Genomic DNA, 14,659 nt, shown 5'->3' with positions numbered 1-14,659 from the left:
ATCTGTATCCACCGCCATAGCCCATATATCGGATTCTTATACACTAAACACCACACAAGTCGCAGACACTGAGACACTCATTTCACCTTCCCTCTCAGTTAGGGCTAGGCGATAATTCTCTTCTTCAGTCTATTCAAAACCCGATCCCTCTCGAACAGCCGAACCTCGTTCTAAACCCTAGATAGAAGAAAACAGGAGCTACCATGTGGAACGGCGCGGCGACGCCGGCGCCACCGCCGCCTGGAACGACTGGAGGACCTGCCCCTCCACCGGGGCAGCCTTCCTATGGCCCCTCTGCGGCGGATCAGGAGGCGCAGCTGGTGGAGAAGGCACGCAAGTGGCACCAGCTCAATTCAAAGCGGTATGGGGATAAGAGAAAGTTTGGTTTTGTGGAGGCGCAGAAGGAGGATATGCCGCCTGAGCATGTTCGTAAGATTATCAGGTATACTTTTCTGTTTTTACTGTGCTTTAGATCCGTTTTGTTGCTTCACTTTTGTTTTTTCCTCTAGGATTTTGGGTTTCATCTACCTTCTGAATCTCTCGAACTAAGAGACTCGTGGATTTATTTAAATTCAGAGGTTGCTAGTGAGTTGCTTTTAGGGTTTAAGGGTTTAGTTCTGCTCTATTTATCAGATAATGAACTCCAATGTCAAGTGGTTATGAACTAGAAAATCGAGCTAGAGCTAAAATTCTCTTGAAAGTACGTGCTTCGTGTTTACCAGATTTGTCTGGACCATTTGTTTTATATAAAGGTGCTTGTATATATTTTAGTCTCCTATTTCTATCAGTTTTTTTGGATTGAATCGAAACAAATGCTATTGTTTCTGTCTGTTGATATTCCTTTCATGTCGGCTTTCTTTGACTAGGAGTCTTATTGCGGGTTTGAAATGATGAATTCCTAATATAGATGGGTAGATAAATCGATCCGCTAACTGGCTAACATAACTCTCTATAGGCAAGTTAATTGTTTTTGTCCACTTAATTTTGTTTTAATGATTTGTTTCTTTCCTAATCGATGCTTTTCGGACTCTATCCTATAGGGATCATGGGGACATGTCCTCAAAGAAATATCGTCATGATAAGCGTGTGTACCTCGGTGCACTGAAGTTTGTTCCTCATGCAGTATACAAACTTCTTGAAAACATGCCTATGCCATGGGAGCAGGTATTTTATGTTCTTATTACCTTCCATCATTTTATTGACCATTTTTTTTTGGATGGTTAGTGGAAATTTTATTGACCATTTTAGGCATGTGTTTTAAATATACTCTCTTGTCTCATGTATTTTTCTTTCTTTTTATCTTTGGTTGCAGGTTCGCAATGTAAAAATACTTTATCACATCACAGGTGCAATTACATTTGTGAATGAAATTCCTTGGGTAGTTGAGCCCATATATTTGGCACAGGTAAAGGAAAGAGTATTTTATTTCTCTCAAGTCATGTTCTGTTCTGTTCTTTAGTTGTTCCTTTTGTTTTGACAAAGTTGTTCATTGTGGGCTGCAGTGGGGTACGATGTGGATTATGATGCGAAGAGAGAAGAGAGATAGACGCCACTTCAAAAGAATGCGCTTCCCTCCATTTGATGATGAGGAACCTCCATTGGACTATGCGGATAACTTACTGGATGTGGAGCCACTGGAGGCCATCCAACTAGAACTAGATGAGGAAGAAGATTCTGCTGTTTATACATGGTTTTATGACCACAAGCCTCTTGTAAAGACAAAGCTGATAAATGGGCCCAGCTATAGAAGGTGGCATATGTCACTTCCTATAATGGCCACTCTCTATCGTCTTGCTGGTCAACTCCTCTCTGATTTGGTTGACCGCAACTACTTCTACCTATTCGACATGGAATCATTTTTCACTGCCAAAGCCCTCAATATGTGCATACCAGGTAATTTTCCTTGCGAAGTATACACTCCTGCATTATCGTGTGTGGCGTATTTAATGTTAATCGTTGAACATTGATGATTTGAAATGTTTACAGGAGGCCCAAAGTTTGAGCCCTTGTACCGGGACATGGAGAGAGGAGATGAGGATTGGAATGAATTTAATGACATTAACAAGCTCATTATTCGTCAGCCCCTTAGGACGGAGTATAAAATTGCATTCCCGCATCTCTACAACAACAGACCAAGAAAAGTGAGGCTTGGGATTTATCATACCCCAATGATAATGTACATAAAGACTGAGGATCCTGATTTGCCAGCATTCTACTATGATCCCCTGATAAACCCTATCACGTCTGGAAAGAAGGAGAGAAGAGTGGTCGAAGAGGAGGGTGAAGATGATTTTTACCTGCCCGAAGGTGTGGAACCATTGCTCGCGGAAACTCAGCTCTACACTGACACCACTGCTGCTGGAATTGCCTTGCTATTTGCTCCACGGCCTTTTAATATGAGATCAGGTAGGATGCGGCGTGCTGAAGATATACCTCTCGTAAAAGAGTGGTACAAGGAGCATTGGTAAGTTTCCTTTTATGTCTAGGAACCACATGACATCTTTTCCCATTACTCATAGCTTGTTTATTTATATAAGTATCAACCTTTTCATGTGTATTGGATTGAATCTTTGGTTAGTCAGTGCTTCTATACTACACCAAATTAAATAGCAAGTGCTGCACTATTATGAGGGTGTTAGTGATCTTTGGTTTTTAAATTTCTTTTGCAGTCCACCCTCATATCCTGTCAAAGTTCGTGTCAGCTATCAGAAGCTACTGAAGTGCTATGTGCTGAATGAGTTACATCACAGACCCCCAAAGGCTCAGAAAAAGAAGCATCTTTTCCGCTCGCTCCAGGCCACCAAGTTCTTCCAAACAACAGAACTTGATTGGGCTGAGGCTGGACTCCAAGTCTGCAAGCAGGGTTACAACATGCTTAATCTTTTGATCCACAGGAAGAACTTGAACTACCTTCATTTGGATTATAACTTCAATCTGAAACCCGTGAAGACCCTTACAACAAAGGAAAGAAAGAAGTCCCGTTTTGGAAATGCCTTTCATCTATGCCGTGAGATATTGCGTCTGACAAAACTGGTGGTTGATGCAAACATCCAGTTTCGGCTTGGCAATGTTGACGCGTTTCAGTTGGCTGACGGTTTGCAGTATATTTTCTCCCATGTTGGCCAGTTGACTGGTATGTACAGGTACAAGTACCGACTGATGAGACAAATCAGAATGTGCAAGGATCTGAAGCACTTGATCTATTACCGTTTCAACACTGGTCCAGTTGGGAAAGGGCCTGGTTGTGGTTTTTGGGCTCCCATGTGGAGGGTCTGGCTGTTTTTCCTTCGGGGCATTGTTCCCTTGTTGGAAAGATGGTTGGGCAATCTTCTAGCAAGGCAGTTTGAAGGAAGGCACTCAAAAGGTGTTGCTAAAACTGTTACCAAGCAGCGTGTGGAGAGTCACTTCGATTTGGAGCTTCGAGCTGCTGTCATGCATGATGTGCTCGATGCCATGCCAGGTTAATATTATAGCCTCTGATGATAACATTTATGTTGAATTTCAGCCAGTGTTTTTTATACTGTTAGTGACATCTCTCTCTCTCTCTCTCTCTCTCTCTGCCCTTTTTTATTGGGTGGGGAGGCGGAGGGGGTGCTTTCATACTTGGCAATAATAGAAAAGCAATCAGAAAATAAGCTCTATACTGTTGAAATAATAATGGAACCAGAGAGTGCTTTTCATACTTTCACTAATAGAGAAATAACCACAAAAGAAGCTCCATGTTATTGAAATAATAGTAGAACTACTCAACAACCATCTCCTTGAGTTGTTAACAATGCTTGTTCTACTTCAACTAAAAAACTCATGCCTTCATAACAAATGAAATAAAAACTGTTATGAGCACAAAACCCGTGCTGTACAAAGTCCCACTTGACCTTTTTTAAAACCTATGCCTTCACAGCTGACAACTATAACTTTTAATGCAAAATAGCAATTCTATACAAAACACCACTTTAACCTATTTTAATTTTGGTCAAGCTTTTTATTCCTTTTACCTTTTACTCTCTTCAGAGGGCATTAAGCAAAACAAGGCAAGAACAATTTTGCAGCATTTAAGTGAAGCATGGCGTTGTTGGAAAGCTAACATCCCATGGAAGGTAAGATATTTTCTATTGACTAGCAACTAGTAATTAACACTTGTTCTTTCATTCTATGTTTAATTACATTACCATTATTATGCAGGTCCCTGGTTTACCTGTACCTATTGAAAATATGATTCTTCGTTACGTGAAGTCCAAGGCTGATTGGTGGACCAATGTTGCTCACTACAACCGTGAACGTATCAGACGTGGTGCGACAGTTGACAAGACTGTTTGCCGAAAGAATTTGGGAAGGCTGACTCGTCTATGGCTAAAGGCTGAACAGGTATGATTTCATCAGTATTTTTCATTGTTCTTTAAATTCTTTTCAGTCCTTGTAAGAAGATTTTCCTTTTTCCTCATCTGAACTTATCACGTTATTATTGTTTACAGGAGAGGCAACACAATTATTTGAAGGATGGTCCATATGTCACTCCAGAGGAAGCAGTTGCAATTTACACGACAACTGTCCACTGGCTGGAGTCGAGAAAGTTCTCGCCCATTCCCTTCCCTCCATTGTCTTACAAGCATGACACCAAGCTTCTCATACTGGCTCTGGAGAGGCTCAAAGAGTCATATAGTGTCGCAGTTAGATTAAATCAACTGCAGAGGGAAGAACTTGGCCTCATTGAACAAGCATATGATAATCCACATGAGGCTTTGTCTAGAATCAAGCGTCATCTTCTTACTCAACGTGCTTTTAAAGAAGTAATTTTCTGTCTTATTCCAAATGCAATTCTAGATACTTCAATTTTGGCTTTTTCATTTTGCTTCAGTATGTTGAAACGTAACTTGACTTCCCTCTCTCTCTAGGTTGGCATAGAATTTATGGATTTGTACAGCTACTTGATTCCTGTTTATGAAATTGAGCCTTTGGAGAAGATCACTGATGCATATCTTGATCAGTACTTGTGGTATGAAGGTGATAAGAGACACTTATTTCCAAATTGGGTTAAACCTGCTGATTCTGAGCCACCGCCTCTTCTCGTGTACAAGTGGTGCCAAGGCATAAATAATTTGCAAGGTATTTGGGATACTGGTGATGGCCAATGTGTTGTGATGCTCCAGACTAGGTTTGAGAAATTTTTTGACAAGATAGATCTGACATTGTTGAACAGGTATGCACAATATTTATTTATTTATTTATTTTCATTTTGGCTGGTTGTCTTTCCAGAGGTCTATAGTTGGGGTTACTGATTTTTTTTTAAAATTAAATTTTAGGCTTCTTCGTTTGGTGCTGGATCATAACATTGCTGATTATGTGACTGCAAAGAACAATGTTGTCTTGTCTTACAAGGATATGAGCCACACAAACTCTTATGGTCTCATTAGGGGCCTTCAGTTTGCTTCCTTTGTGGTGCAGTACTATGGCCTTGTGCTGGATCTGTTGCTGCTTGGTCTGACCAGGGCAAGTGAGATTGCTGGGCCACCACAGATGCCAAATGATTTCATCACTTATGCTGATACCAGGATCGAGACAAGACATCCAATCAGGTTATACTCACGGTATATTGATAAGGTGCATATTCTGTTCAAGTTCACTCATGAGGAAGCCCGAGATCTCATCCAGCGTTACTTGACGGAACACCCTGATCCAAACAATGAGAATATGGTGGGCTATAATAACAAGAAGTGTTGGCCGAGGGATGCAAGAATGAGGCTTATGAAGCATGATGGTAATTTTTTGCTTTCATATAATCCTTTCATGTTGCCCATAATTTCATAATGGTGCAATTTCTCTAACTAATATGCAATATTTTGTTCAGTTAACCTTGGCAGAAGTGTCTTCTGGGATATGAAGAACCGCCTTCCTAGGAGTATCACTACACTTGAGTGGGAAAATGGTTTTGTTTCTGTGTACAGCAAGGATAATCCTAATCTGCTGTTTAGCATGTAAGTTTAACTCCTGCTGCTTGTTCTTTTCACATTGCATTCTATGCCCATCTCATACTGTGTATATCTTCATATTCCTTACCAATGATATTTCCTGTTTAAAGATTTTGTTTCAACTTACTTTTCAGTAATTTTAATAAAATTACTTTGTTTGCAGGTGTGGGTTTGAAGTTCGGATTCTCCCGAAGATTAGAATGACTCAGGAGGCATTCAGCAACACAAGAGATGGGGTCTGGAACTTGCAAAACGAGCAAACCAAAGAAAGAACCGCAATAGCCTTCTTGCGAGTTGATGATGAGCATATGAAGGTCTTTGAGAACCGTGTCAGGCAAATCCTCATGTCCTCGGGATCCACAACCTTCACCAAGATTGTCAACAAGTGGAACACAGCTCTCATTGGCCTCATGACATACTTCCGTGAAGCAACTGTTCATACACAGGAGTTGCTTGATCTTCTTGTGAAGTGTGAAAACAAGATTCAGACCCGTATTAAAATTGGGCTGAACTCAAAGATGCCTAGCAGGTTCCCTCCTGTTATTTTCTACACACCAAAAGAAATTGGAGGCCTTGGTATGTTATCCATGGGTCACATTTTAATCCCTCAGAGTGACCTGAGGTACAGCAAGCAGACAGATGTTGGTGTGACCCACTTCCGAAGTGGTATGAGCCATGAGGAGGATCAACTTATTCCGAATCTTTACCGATACATCCAGCCGTGGGAAAGTGAATTTATTGATTCACAACGTGTTTGGGCTGAATATGCTTTGAAGAGGCAGGAAGCTCAGTCCCAGAACAGGCGGTTAACACTAGAAGATCTGGAGGATTCGTGGGACAGAGGTATTCCTCGTATCAACACCCTCTTCCAGAAAGATCGTCACACGTTGGCATATGACAAGGGATGGAGAGTAAGAACTGACTTCAAGCAGTACCAAGTGCTGAAACAGAATCCTTTCTGGTGGACCCATCAACGGCACGATGGCAAGCTATGGAACTTGAATAATTATCGTACTGATGTTATCCAAGCGCTTGGAGGAGTTGAGGGTATACTGGAGCATACCCTTTTTAAGGGCACATATTTCCCGACTTGGGAGGGTCTCTTCTGGGAGAAGGCATCTGGTTTTGAAGAGTCCATGAAGTACAAGAAGCTGACGAATGCTCAGCGGTCGGGTTTGAACCAAATCCCTAATCGTAGGTTCACACTTTGGTGGTCTCCGACCATCAATCGTGCAAATGTCTATGTGGGTTTCCAAGTCCAGCTGGATCTCACAGGAATCTTCATGCATGGGAAGATTCCAACACTAAAAATATCTCTGATCCAGATTTTCCGTGCCCATTTGTGGCAAAAGATCCATGAGAGTGTTGTTATGGATCTTTGCCAAGTGCTGGATCAGGAATTGGATGCACTGGAAATTGAGACTGTACAAAAAGAGACAATTCATCCCAGGAAAAGTTACAAGATGAACAGCTCTTGTGCAGATATCCTTCTCTTTGCTGCACATAAATGGCCTATGTCCAAGCCCAGTCTGGTTGCTGAGTCCAAGGATGTCTTTGACCAGAAGACGAGTAACAAGTACTGGATAGATGTGCAACTCCGCTGGGGTGACTACGATTCACATGATATTGAGCGATACACAAGGGCAAAATTTATGGACTACACAACTGATAACATGTCCATCTATCCATCACCTACGGGTAAGCATCATGGATTTCTGTACCTGTACTTTTAGTTATCAAATAGTGTGCCACAAGTTACTAATTCAACCTTTGCTTGTTGCAGGTGTAATGATCGGTCTTGATCTGGCATACAACTTGCATTCTGCTTTTGGCAACTGGTTTCCTGGATCAAAACCACTTATTGCCCAGGCAATGAACAAGATCATGAAGGTGCATTATTCTGTGAATCTATCAATATTTTCTTCACTGGAGGAATAGTAAATTATTTTTTCATAATCTTAACATAACTAGTTACTTGATAATCTTTTATTTGCCACAGTCAAATCCAGCATTGTATGTATTGAGGGAGAGAATCAGGAAAGGTCTGCAGCTCTATTCTTCCGAACCCACTGAACCATATCTTTCATCTCAAAACTATGGTGAGATCTTCAGCAACCAGATCATTTGGTTTGTGGATGACACCAATGTCTACCGTGTTACGATCCATAAGACTTTTGAGGGAAATCTCACCACAAAGCCCATTAATGGTGCAATTTTTATTTTCAATCCAAGAACAGGACAGCTTTTTTTGAAGGTAGATCTTTTGCTCCCTTTTTGTTCAAGTTCTTCAACTTTTGGAAGGTATATATTTGCTAATATTAAAGCATTTATTCTGCAGGTTATCCATACCAGTGTCTGGGCTGGGCAGAAGCGTCTCGGTCAGTTGGCGAAGTGGAAAACTGCAGAGGAGGTTGCTGCTCTTGTCCGGTCCCTGCCTGTTGAGGAACAGCCAAAACAAATTATTGTGACCCGCAAGGGTATGTTGGATCCTCTAGAAGTGCACTTGCTTGATTTCCCTAACATTGTCATCAAAGGCAGTGAGCTTCAGTTGCCATTCCAGGCTTGCCTGAAAATCGAGAAGTTTGGTGATCTCATCCTAAAGGCAACTGAACCTCAGATGGTTCTTTTCAATATCTATGATGATTGGTTGAAGAGCATTTCATCGTACACTGCTTTCTCTCGTCTCATTTTGATTCTACGCGCTCTGCATGTAAACAACGAAAAAGCCAAGATGCTCCTCAAACCAGACAAGACTATCGTCACTGAGCCTCACCACATCTGGCCATCTCTTAGCGATGAACAGTGGATGAAGGTTGAAGTTGCTTTGAGGGATCTCATCCTCTCTGATTATGCTAAGAAGAATAATGTGAACACATCTGCTCTCACCCAGTCTGAGATTCGTGACATCATCCTTGGTGCTGAAATTGCTCCACCCTCTATGCAGAGGCAGCAAATTGCTGAAATTGAGAAGCAGGTAAGTCTTTTGGTTACATTTTCTTATTCTTCTGAATTTTTCAGTAGTTCATGTTGAGAGAGATGATCTTAAATGTTTTACAGGCCAAGGAAGCAAGCCAGTTGACTGCAGTGACGACAAAGACAACAAATGTGCACGGTGATGAGCTTATTGTGACAACCACCAGTCCATACGAGCAAGCAGCATTTGGGTCCAAGACCGATTGGCGTGTCAGGGCAATTTCTGCCACCAATTTGCATCTCCGTGTGTCTCATATCTATGTCAACTCTGATGATATTAAGGTGAGTGCAGTGAACTTTGGAAGTTCATCAAAAACTCGGATTCATGGTTGAATTTAATTTCTCACTTCTGTTGTTTCATTGTGTTACATAAACAGGAAACTGGCTACACATACATTATGCCGAAAAATATACTGAAAAAGTTCATTTGCATAGCGGATCTCAGGACCCAGATTGCTGGGTACTTGTATGGCCTAAGTCCCCAGGATAACCCACAAGTCAAGGAGATTCGGTGCATTGTATTGGTTCCTCAATGGGGCACACATCAACAAGTCCATCTCCCATCAACTCTCCCAGAACATGAGTTCCTTAATGACTTGGAGCCTCTTGGCTGGATGCATACACAACCAAATGAACTTCCTCAACTGTCTCCACAGGTACTTCGATTGTTTCTAACTATCACAAGGCTATTTATTAGTTTTTATTTGGAAGTTTCTGAGCTTAAAAAATTGTGTTGCAGGATTTGACGTCCCATGCCAAAGTACTTGAGAACAACAAACAGTGGGATGGTGAGAAGTGTATCATACTGACCTGCAGTTTCACTCCTGGGTCTTGCTCCTTGACAGCATACAAGCTGACCCCAAGTGGTTACGAGTGGGGCCGGCTCAACAAGGACACTGGAAGCAATCCACATGGATATCTTCCCACTCATTATGAGAAGGTTCAGATGCTTCTCAGTGACCGTTTCTTGGGATTCTACATGGTAATACTGCATTAAGTTCTTTTGGTTATTTTGTTTCAAAAGACTTTTTTTTTTAGTTTTGAATCTGTCAGAAATGAGCCATCACCGATGGGATCTAAGATACTTCAATATCAGTGTTTTTGACCAAAATGTATTTTTCTCCTGTATGACAGGTTCCTGACAATGGCCCCTGGAACTACAACTTCATGGGGGTGAAGCATACGGCAAGCATGAGGTATGGCGTGAAGCTTGGAATGCCTCGTGAGTACTACCACGAAGACCACAGGCCAACCCACTTCCTTGAGTTCAGTAACCTGGAAGAAGGCGATGCAGGTGAAGGTGACAGAGAGGACACCTTCACTTAAAGAGCATATTTCGAAATAGGGAATCCTGCTGAGTTTGCAGGGGATGTCAGATATGTTTATGTCCCTGTTGTGTCACGGGTATAAGCTGTTGTATATAATACTTGATGTGCTGTTTCATTTCTGTATGACAGTTATTTTGGAAAATTCTAGTAGCCTGCAGAAGGCATCACTAGTGAGTTAATTTTAGAATTTTGCCAGTAGGTTTTTAGAAGGTGACTTGATAGCATATTTGAGACTTTTGTAATATTTTTGTATTAGTACCTGCTGGCCAACTATTTTCGTGCAGCAAAAGCTTAGATATCGTAATTGAAGGTTGCCATTTATTGGTATTCTCAGTGAGGATATTGTCTGAAGTTTTTCAAACAACTCGACGCTTGTTCATTTGATAGGGAGCAAGTCATTGGTTGCAGTCTCTTCCCCGCTGATTTAGTCACTGGAGAACCGCGTTGCCCGTGTCTAAAATTCCTCCAGAACGTTAATTATAAAAAGCTTACTCAGTTTTGAATAATTTTGTAACTAACCCTTGCCATTTGAATGTAGTCATTGACTCATTGTCATTTCAAGTTCCAACTATAAAATTCCTTGTAAAATCTCAAGCAAACAAAACCAGCGCCTCAAGCTCATTTGGAGCTTTCTGTTTATCTACATCAATCAATTAAATTACCAAAGAATGCTCGCCAATTAACATCCAATAAAATAATTCACAAGAAAAAAATCACTTGAAGTAATTAAAAAATAAAACAAAGTACTTTTTCCTCAAATTTAAGGACTTTCACCGAGCCTATCTAGAACTGAACTCTCCTGAGAAATTATCTTTTCCTCTGGTCTGTACATCTGATCTAGTTCAAGCTTAGACAACATTTCCTTCGATTCTCCCCTGAGCACTGCGACCACCTCAACCATTGTCGGCCGCTTCTCTGCCTCTTGCTGCGTGCAAGCAAGTGCAATAAGCACTACTCTCTTGAGCTCTGATTCAGAGTACTTACCACCTAAATTCTTGTCGGCGATCTCATCAAATCTCTTTTCCCTTGCCAAAAAAAAAGCCCACTCTTGAACTGCTGAAACCTTTGTCTCACTCGGGGCTTCCACAGGTCTTCTCCCACTAGTGAGTTCTAGGAGAAGTACACCAAAGCTGTACACATCACAAGCTTTTGTGGCCTGTCCCAGTCTGATGTATTCTGGTGCAAGATATCCCGGTGCACTTTTCATGGCTCTTGTTAAGTGAGTAGCACTATCTGGAATCAGCCGTGAGAACCCAAAATCTCCAACACGTGCCTCGAAATTGGTGTCCAGAAGAATGTTATTCGCCTTTATATCAGTGTGGATTATATGTGGTGTTGCATGATGGTGGAGATATCTGTATGACAGTATGAGAATATTTATGTAACTATGTTAAAAGCCAAGCATTAAATGTTTTTTTTTGCTAGCCTTAGGTCCAGTCGTTTTCCTCCATATTGCATGCAAACAAATAAACAAAAATAATAGCCACAATTTTCAGTTGGAACTGGGCCAGAACTACCATCAACCAAACACGATCGGAATAGTACAAAATAGAAGCCTATTCCAAATTCCACTTTTCCTCTATTCTTTTACTATTCCAAATTGATTCACCGCATTAATTTAGAAATCAACACTAATATTCCGCTAATTATGTTGTAAAAAATGATATACTTACGTTATGCCCTGAGCAGATCCAATGGCAATAGCCATCCTTCTTCGCCAGTCTAGAAGGCGCTCTGGTGCGTGGGTCCCATGGAGGTGGCATAAGAGGCTCAAGTTCTGCATGTAATCATACACCACTAGTCGCTCCTGCCCCTCTGAGCAGTATCCACGAAAACTGAGAAGGTTCTTGTGCTTTACGCCTCCCAAAACCTCGACATCAGCTGCAAAATCTACCTCAGATCGGTTGCTAAGAACTTTTAGTCTCTTGACCACAATCTGAAAGCGAAGAAGATTGTTTTGTAAGTATTTTGTCATAGAAATCTTCTTGAAACAATTATAAAATATAAGATCAGGATCAAATTGATTGACTTACGGAGCACCTCCATTAAGAATTTGACACTAATAGGATCTAAATTAGGTACAAGGTTAATTGATGATCAAATTTTGATCCATTAAAATCAATTCATCAAATAGTCCAAAGTCCATAGTTTTGGGTTATTAAACAAAATCCAAAGATCAATTAACTGCAAATAAATAATAATCAACCAGAAAGGAAAACTGAGGAGAAAAAAAATCATAAATTATGACCTGAGTACCATCCCAAAGCTGGCCCCAATATACACTGCCGAAAGGACCTTCACCTATTTTGTTGTCGTAATTAAAACTATTCGTTGCTGAATGCAATTCCTTCAAGGAAAATATCCATCTAGTTGAATTGCTACCTTCTTCCTTCACACTTATAAAATCATTTCAAAGAAGAATCCAATTAACTTACATCGCTTTCAATCAAATCGATCAAGAGATCAGAAGAAGAACACAATCTCTTACCTATCACCAGCCTTCCCGCACCGGACTAACCATAGAAGAAACCGCGCCAACTTAGAACGGAGACGCATGGATTATTTCTGGTGGGTTTTCGCCTTTTGATTTGTTATTGATTGTTTGTTATTCAATTTCAACTTTCAAGAGAGAAGAAAGACAGCTTGAAAAGCTCGAGCTCGGGAAATAGCTTTCGGTGGGTTTTTGACTTTGCTTTCGCTTTTGCAGTTTGAACTTTGAATAGTGCTTTCTGAAATTTTGAGTTAAGGACCTTCAAACTTACTGGTCTTTTAAATATACCCTTGCTAACACAGTTTGTTGTTACCGATTTTTTTGAGTAAAGGTTGGAGATTAAGCCATCAAACTATTTAATATCCTTGTTATTACAACAAAGGATTTTTTCCATCGGGTTTCGAACCTATGACCTCTCATATAGAGACCATGTGTCTTTGCCACTAGACCAAAAGCTGGTTCTTATTTTTGTCGATTTTAGTTGTTACTAGTACTAATTCTTGATAATTTTTCGTTTCTGCATTATCCAATTTCTAGTAGTAATTAGTTACCACTTATCCATAATTGTACAAACTCACACTGTTTTTTTGGTGACACCGAATTATACTATATATTTTCAAAGTCTAAATAGTTGATTCAAACCGTTCAACATGGTAGATGTATTAAAATGTGCTTGAAGATCAAATTTTATATTTTTTTAATTTTTTTTTACTATTAATAAAGATGGTTACAAAAATTCAATAGTCTGAAAACAACTATTTTGTAAAACACTTGATAAATAGTAAAAAAAAATCAAAAGAATGTAAAATTTGATCTGCAAGCATATTTTAATATATCCATCTTGTTGAACAATTTGGATCGATTGTTTGGACTTTGAAAACTTTGAAAATGTAAGGTGTAATCAGGTGTCACAAAAAAAAAAAGTGTTAAATGGATCTCTCCTCTTTTAGTATAAGTATAACATCCTAAAAATATGCAAACTTATTGAAATAACACATTTTGTACAAAGAAAAATTGCAAAATATATATTCTTTATAAGTACTTGCATTAGGTAAAAATGTGACACATTTTTCTTATTGAATTTGCTTTTTTATTAAAAAAAAAATTCCCTCTGGCATGTGTTAATCCAAAGAAGCATTTACATACTTATTTTTTTAAAATGAATAATTCTACTTCAATTTTTTTTTTTTTTTTTTTTGAAGAGGATACCCTTGCTGAGTTGTTAGGTCCCATCATCATGCCACCAATCATCAAACACTTTATCGTTGTTAATCCAAATTTAATTTTTAAATAAAAATTTTAAGCTCTTAATTTTGTCTACATTATCAATTATGCATACAAGTCAAAAATATTTGGAATTTAGTTCTTAAACGATTAAGACAAAAAGTAAAAAAAAAAGAAAAGGTTATTGTGATTAATATAGTGTGTTGTTTTTTCACCTTCTACATATTTTATGCATGCATCCGTCGTAACGTAAAATAAAATATATTTTATGCATGCATCGGTTTCAAAATCTGTATGAATTAAATTCACACTAATATTAAAAGATCCTATATTATAGATGAAAGACAAATTAGCTCCATTTAAAATTAAACGGTCAAGTGTATTAACTCAAAATATACTATTTTGAGTTAATAAAGACGATGTGGACTCCGGTTATAAGAGGTCACATGGGTAAGGCGCCTCTTGGATTAAAAGTGGTTGCATTTTTTTTTTATATTTAAATGAAAATAATTACAAATCACGAAATCAAATAAAACTAATAAAGTTTGTACTAAAAATGGAATAATTATATATGTTAGAAAACTTTATTTTAAAATACGCTATAAATTTTATTATTATAAATAAAATCTTTTATCAAAAATCTATAATTTTTATTTATTATGTAAGTATTGTTAGTG

At 39.2% G+C, this 14,659-nt stretch overlaps 2 protein-coding genes across 2 annotated transcripts; one reads left to right on the top strand and one right to left on the bottom strand.

Moving 5' to 3' along the window:
* Positions 1-49: 49 nt before the first annotated feature.
* LOC144553542 (pre-mRNA-processing-splicing factor 8A) lies at positions 50-10,594 on the top strand. Its single transcript, XM_078301755.1, has 20 exons — positions 50-442; positions 1,041-1,164; positions 1,313-1,405; positions 1,503-1,893; positions 1,987-2,464; positions 2,670-3,460; positions 4,012-4,097; positions 4,183-4,365; positions 4,473-4,787; positions 4,893-5,197; positions 5,301-5,755; positions 5,846-5,972; positions 6,130-7,664; positions 7,750-7,856; positions 7,966-8,220; positions 8,305-8,940; positions 9,024-9,221; positions 9,317-9,595; positions 9,679-9,921; positions 10,074-10,594. Exons 1-20 carry the CDS (start codon positions 204-206, stop codon positions 10,263-10,265), a joined length of 7,032 nt encoding a protein of 2,343 aa, XP_078157881.1. The 5' UTR covers positions 50-203; the 3' UTR covers positions 10,266-10,594.
* Positions 10,595-10,852: 258 nt separating this feature from the next.
* LOC144553534 (PTI1-like tyrosine-protein kinase At3g15890) lies at positions 10,853-12,939 on the bottom strand. The gene is made up of 4 exons (XM_078301739.1): positions 12,756-12,939; positions 12,516-12,663; positions 11,941-12,203; positions 10,853-11,622 (listed from the first exon to the last, which is right to left on the bottom strand). The coding sequence occupies exons 1-4, from the start codon at positions 12,821-12,823 to the stop codon at positions 11,028-11,030; spliced, it is 1,074 nt and encodes a 357-aa protein (XP_078157865.1). The 5' UTR covers positions 12,824-12,939; the 3' UTR covers positions 10,853-11,027.
* Positions 12,940-14,659: the final 1,720 nt, after the last annotated feature.

This window comes from Carex rostrata, chromosome 4 (genome assembly GCF_964058835.1).
Source record: "Carex rostrata chromosome 4, lpCarRost1.2, whole genome shotgun sequence".
NCBI lineage: Eukaryota > Viridiplantae > Streptophyta > Magnoliopsida > Poales > Cyperaceae > Carex > Carex rostrata.
Note: the sequence above shows the minus strand (reverse complement) of the source record. Positions and strands in the feature narration are given on the sequence as shown.

Coding starts and splice junctions, on each gene's coding strand:
- LOC144553534 (XM_078301739.1), bottom strand. CDS start 12,823: ATGCGTCTCCGTTCTAAGTTGGCGCGGTTTCTTCTATGGTTAGTCCGG. Junction 12,664..12,755: donor TGCGGGAAGGCTGGTGATAG/GTAAGAGATTGT, acceptor TGATTTTATAAG/TGTGAAGGAAGAAGGTAGCA. Junction 11,623..11,940: donor GGATCTGCTCAGGGCATAAC/GTAAGTATATCA, acceptor ACTGTCATACAG/ATATCTCCACCATCATGCAA.
- LOC144553542 (XM_078301755.1), top strand. CDS start 204: ATGTGGAACGGCGCGGCGACGCCGGCGCCACCGCCGCCTGGAACGACT. Junction 443..1,040: donor CATGTTCGTAAGATTATCAG/GTATACTTTTCT, acceptor TCTATCCTATAG/GGATCATGGGGACATGTCCT. Junction 8,221..8,304: donor CAGGACAGCTTTTTTTGAAG/GTAGATCTTTTG, acceptor TTTATTCTGCAG/GTTATCCATACCAGTGTCTG.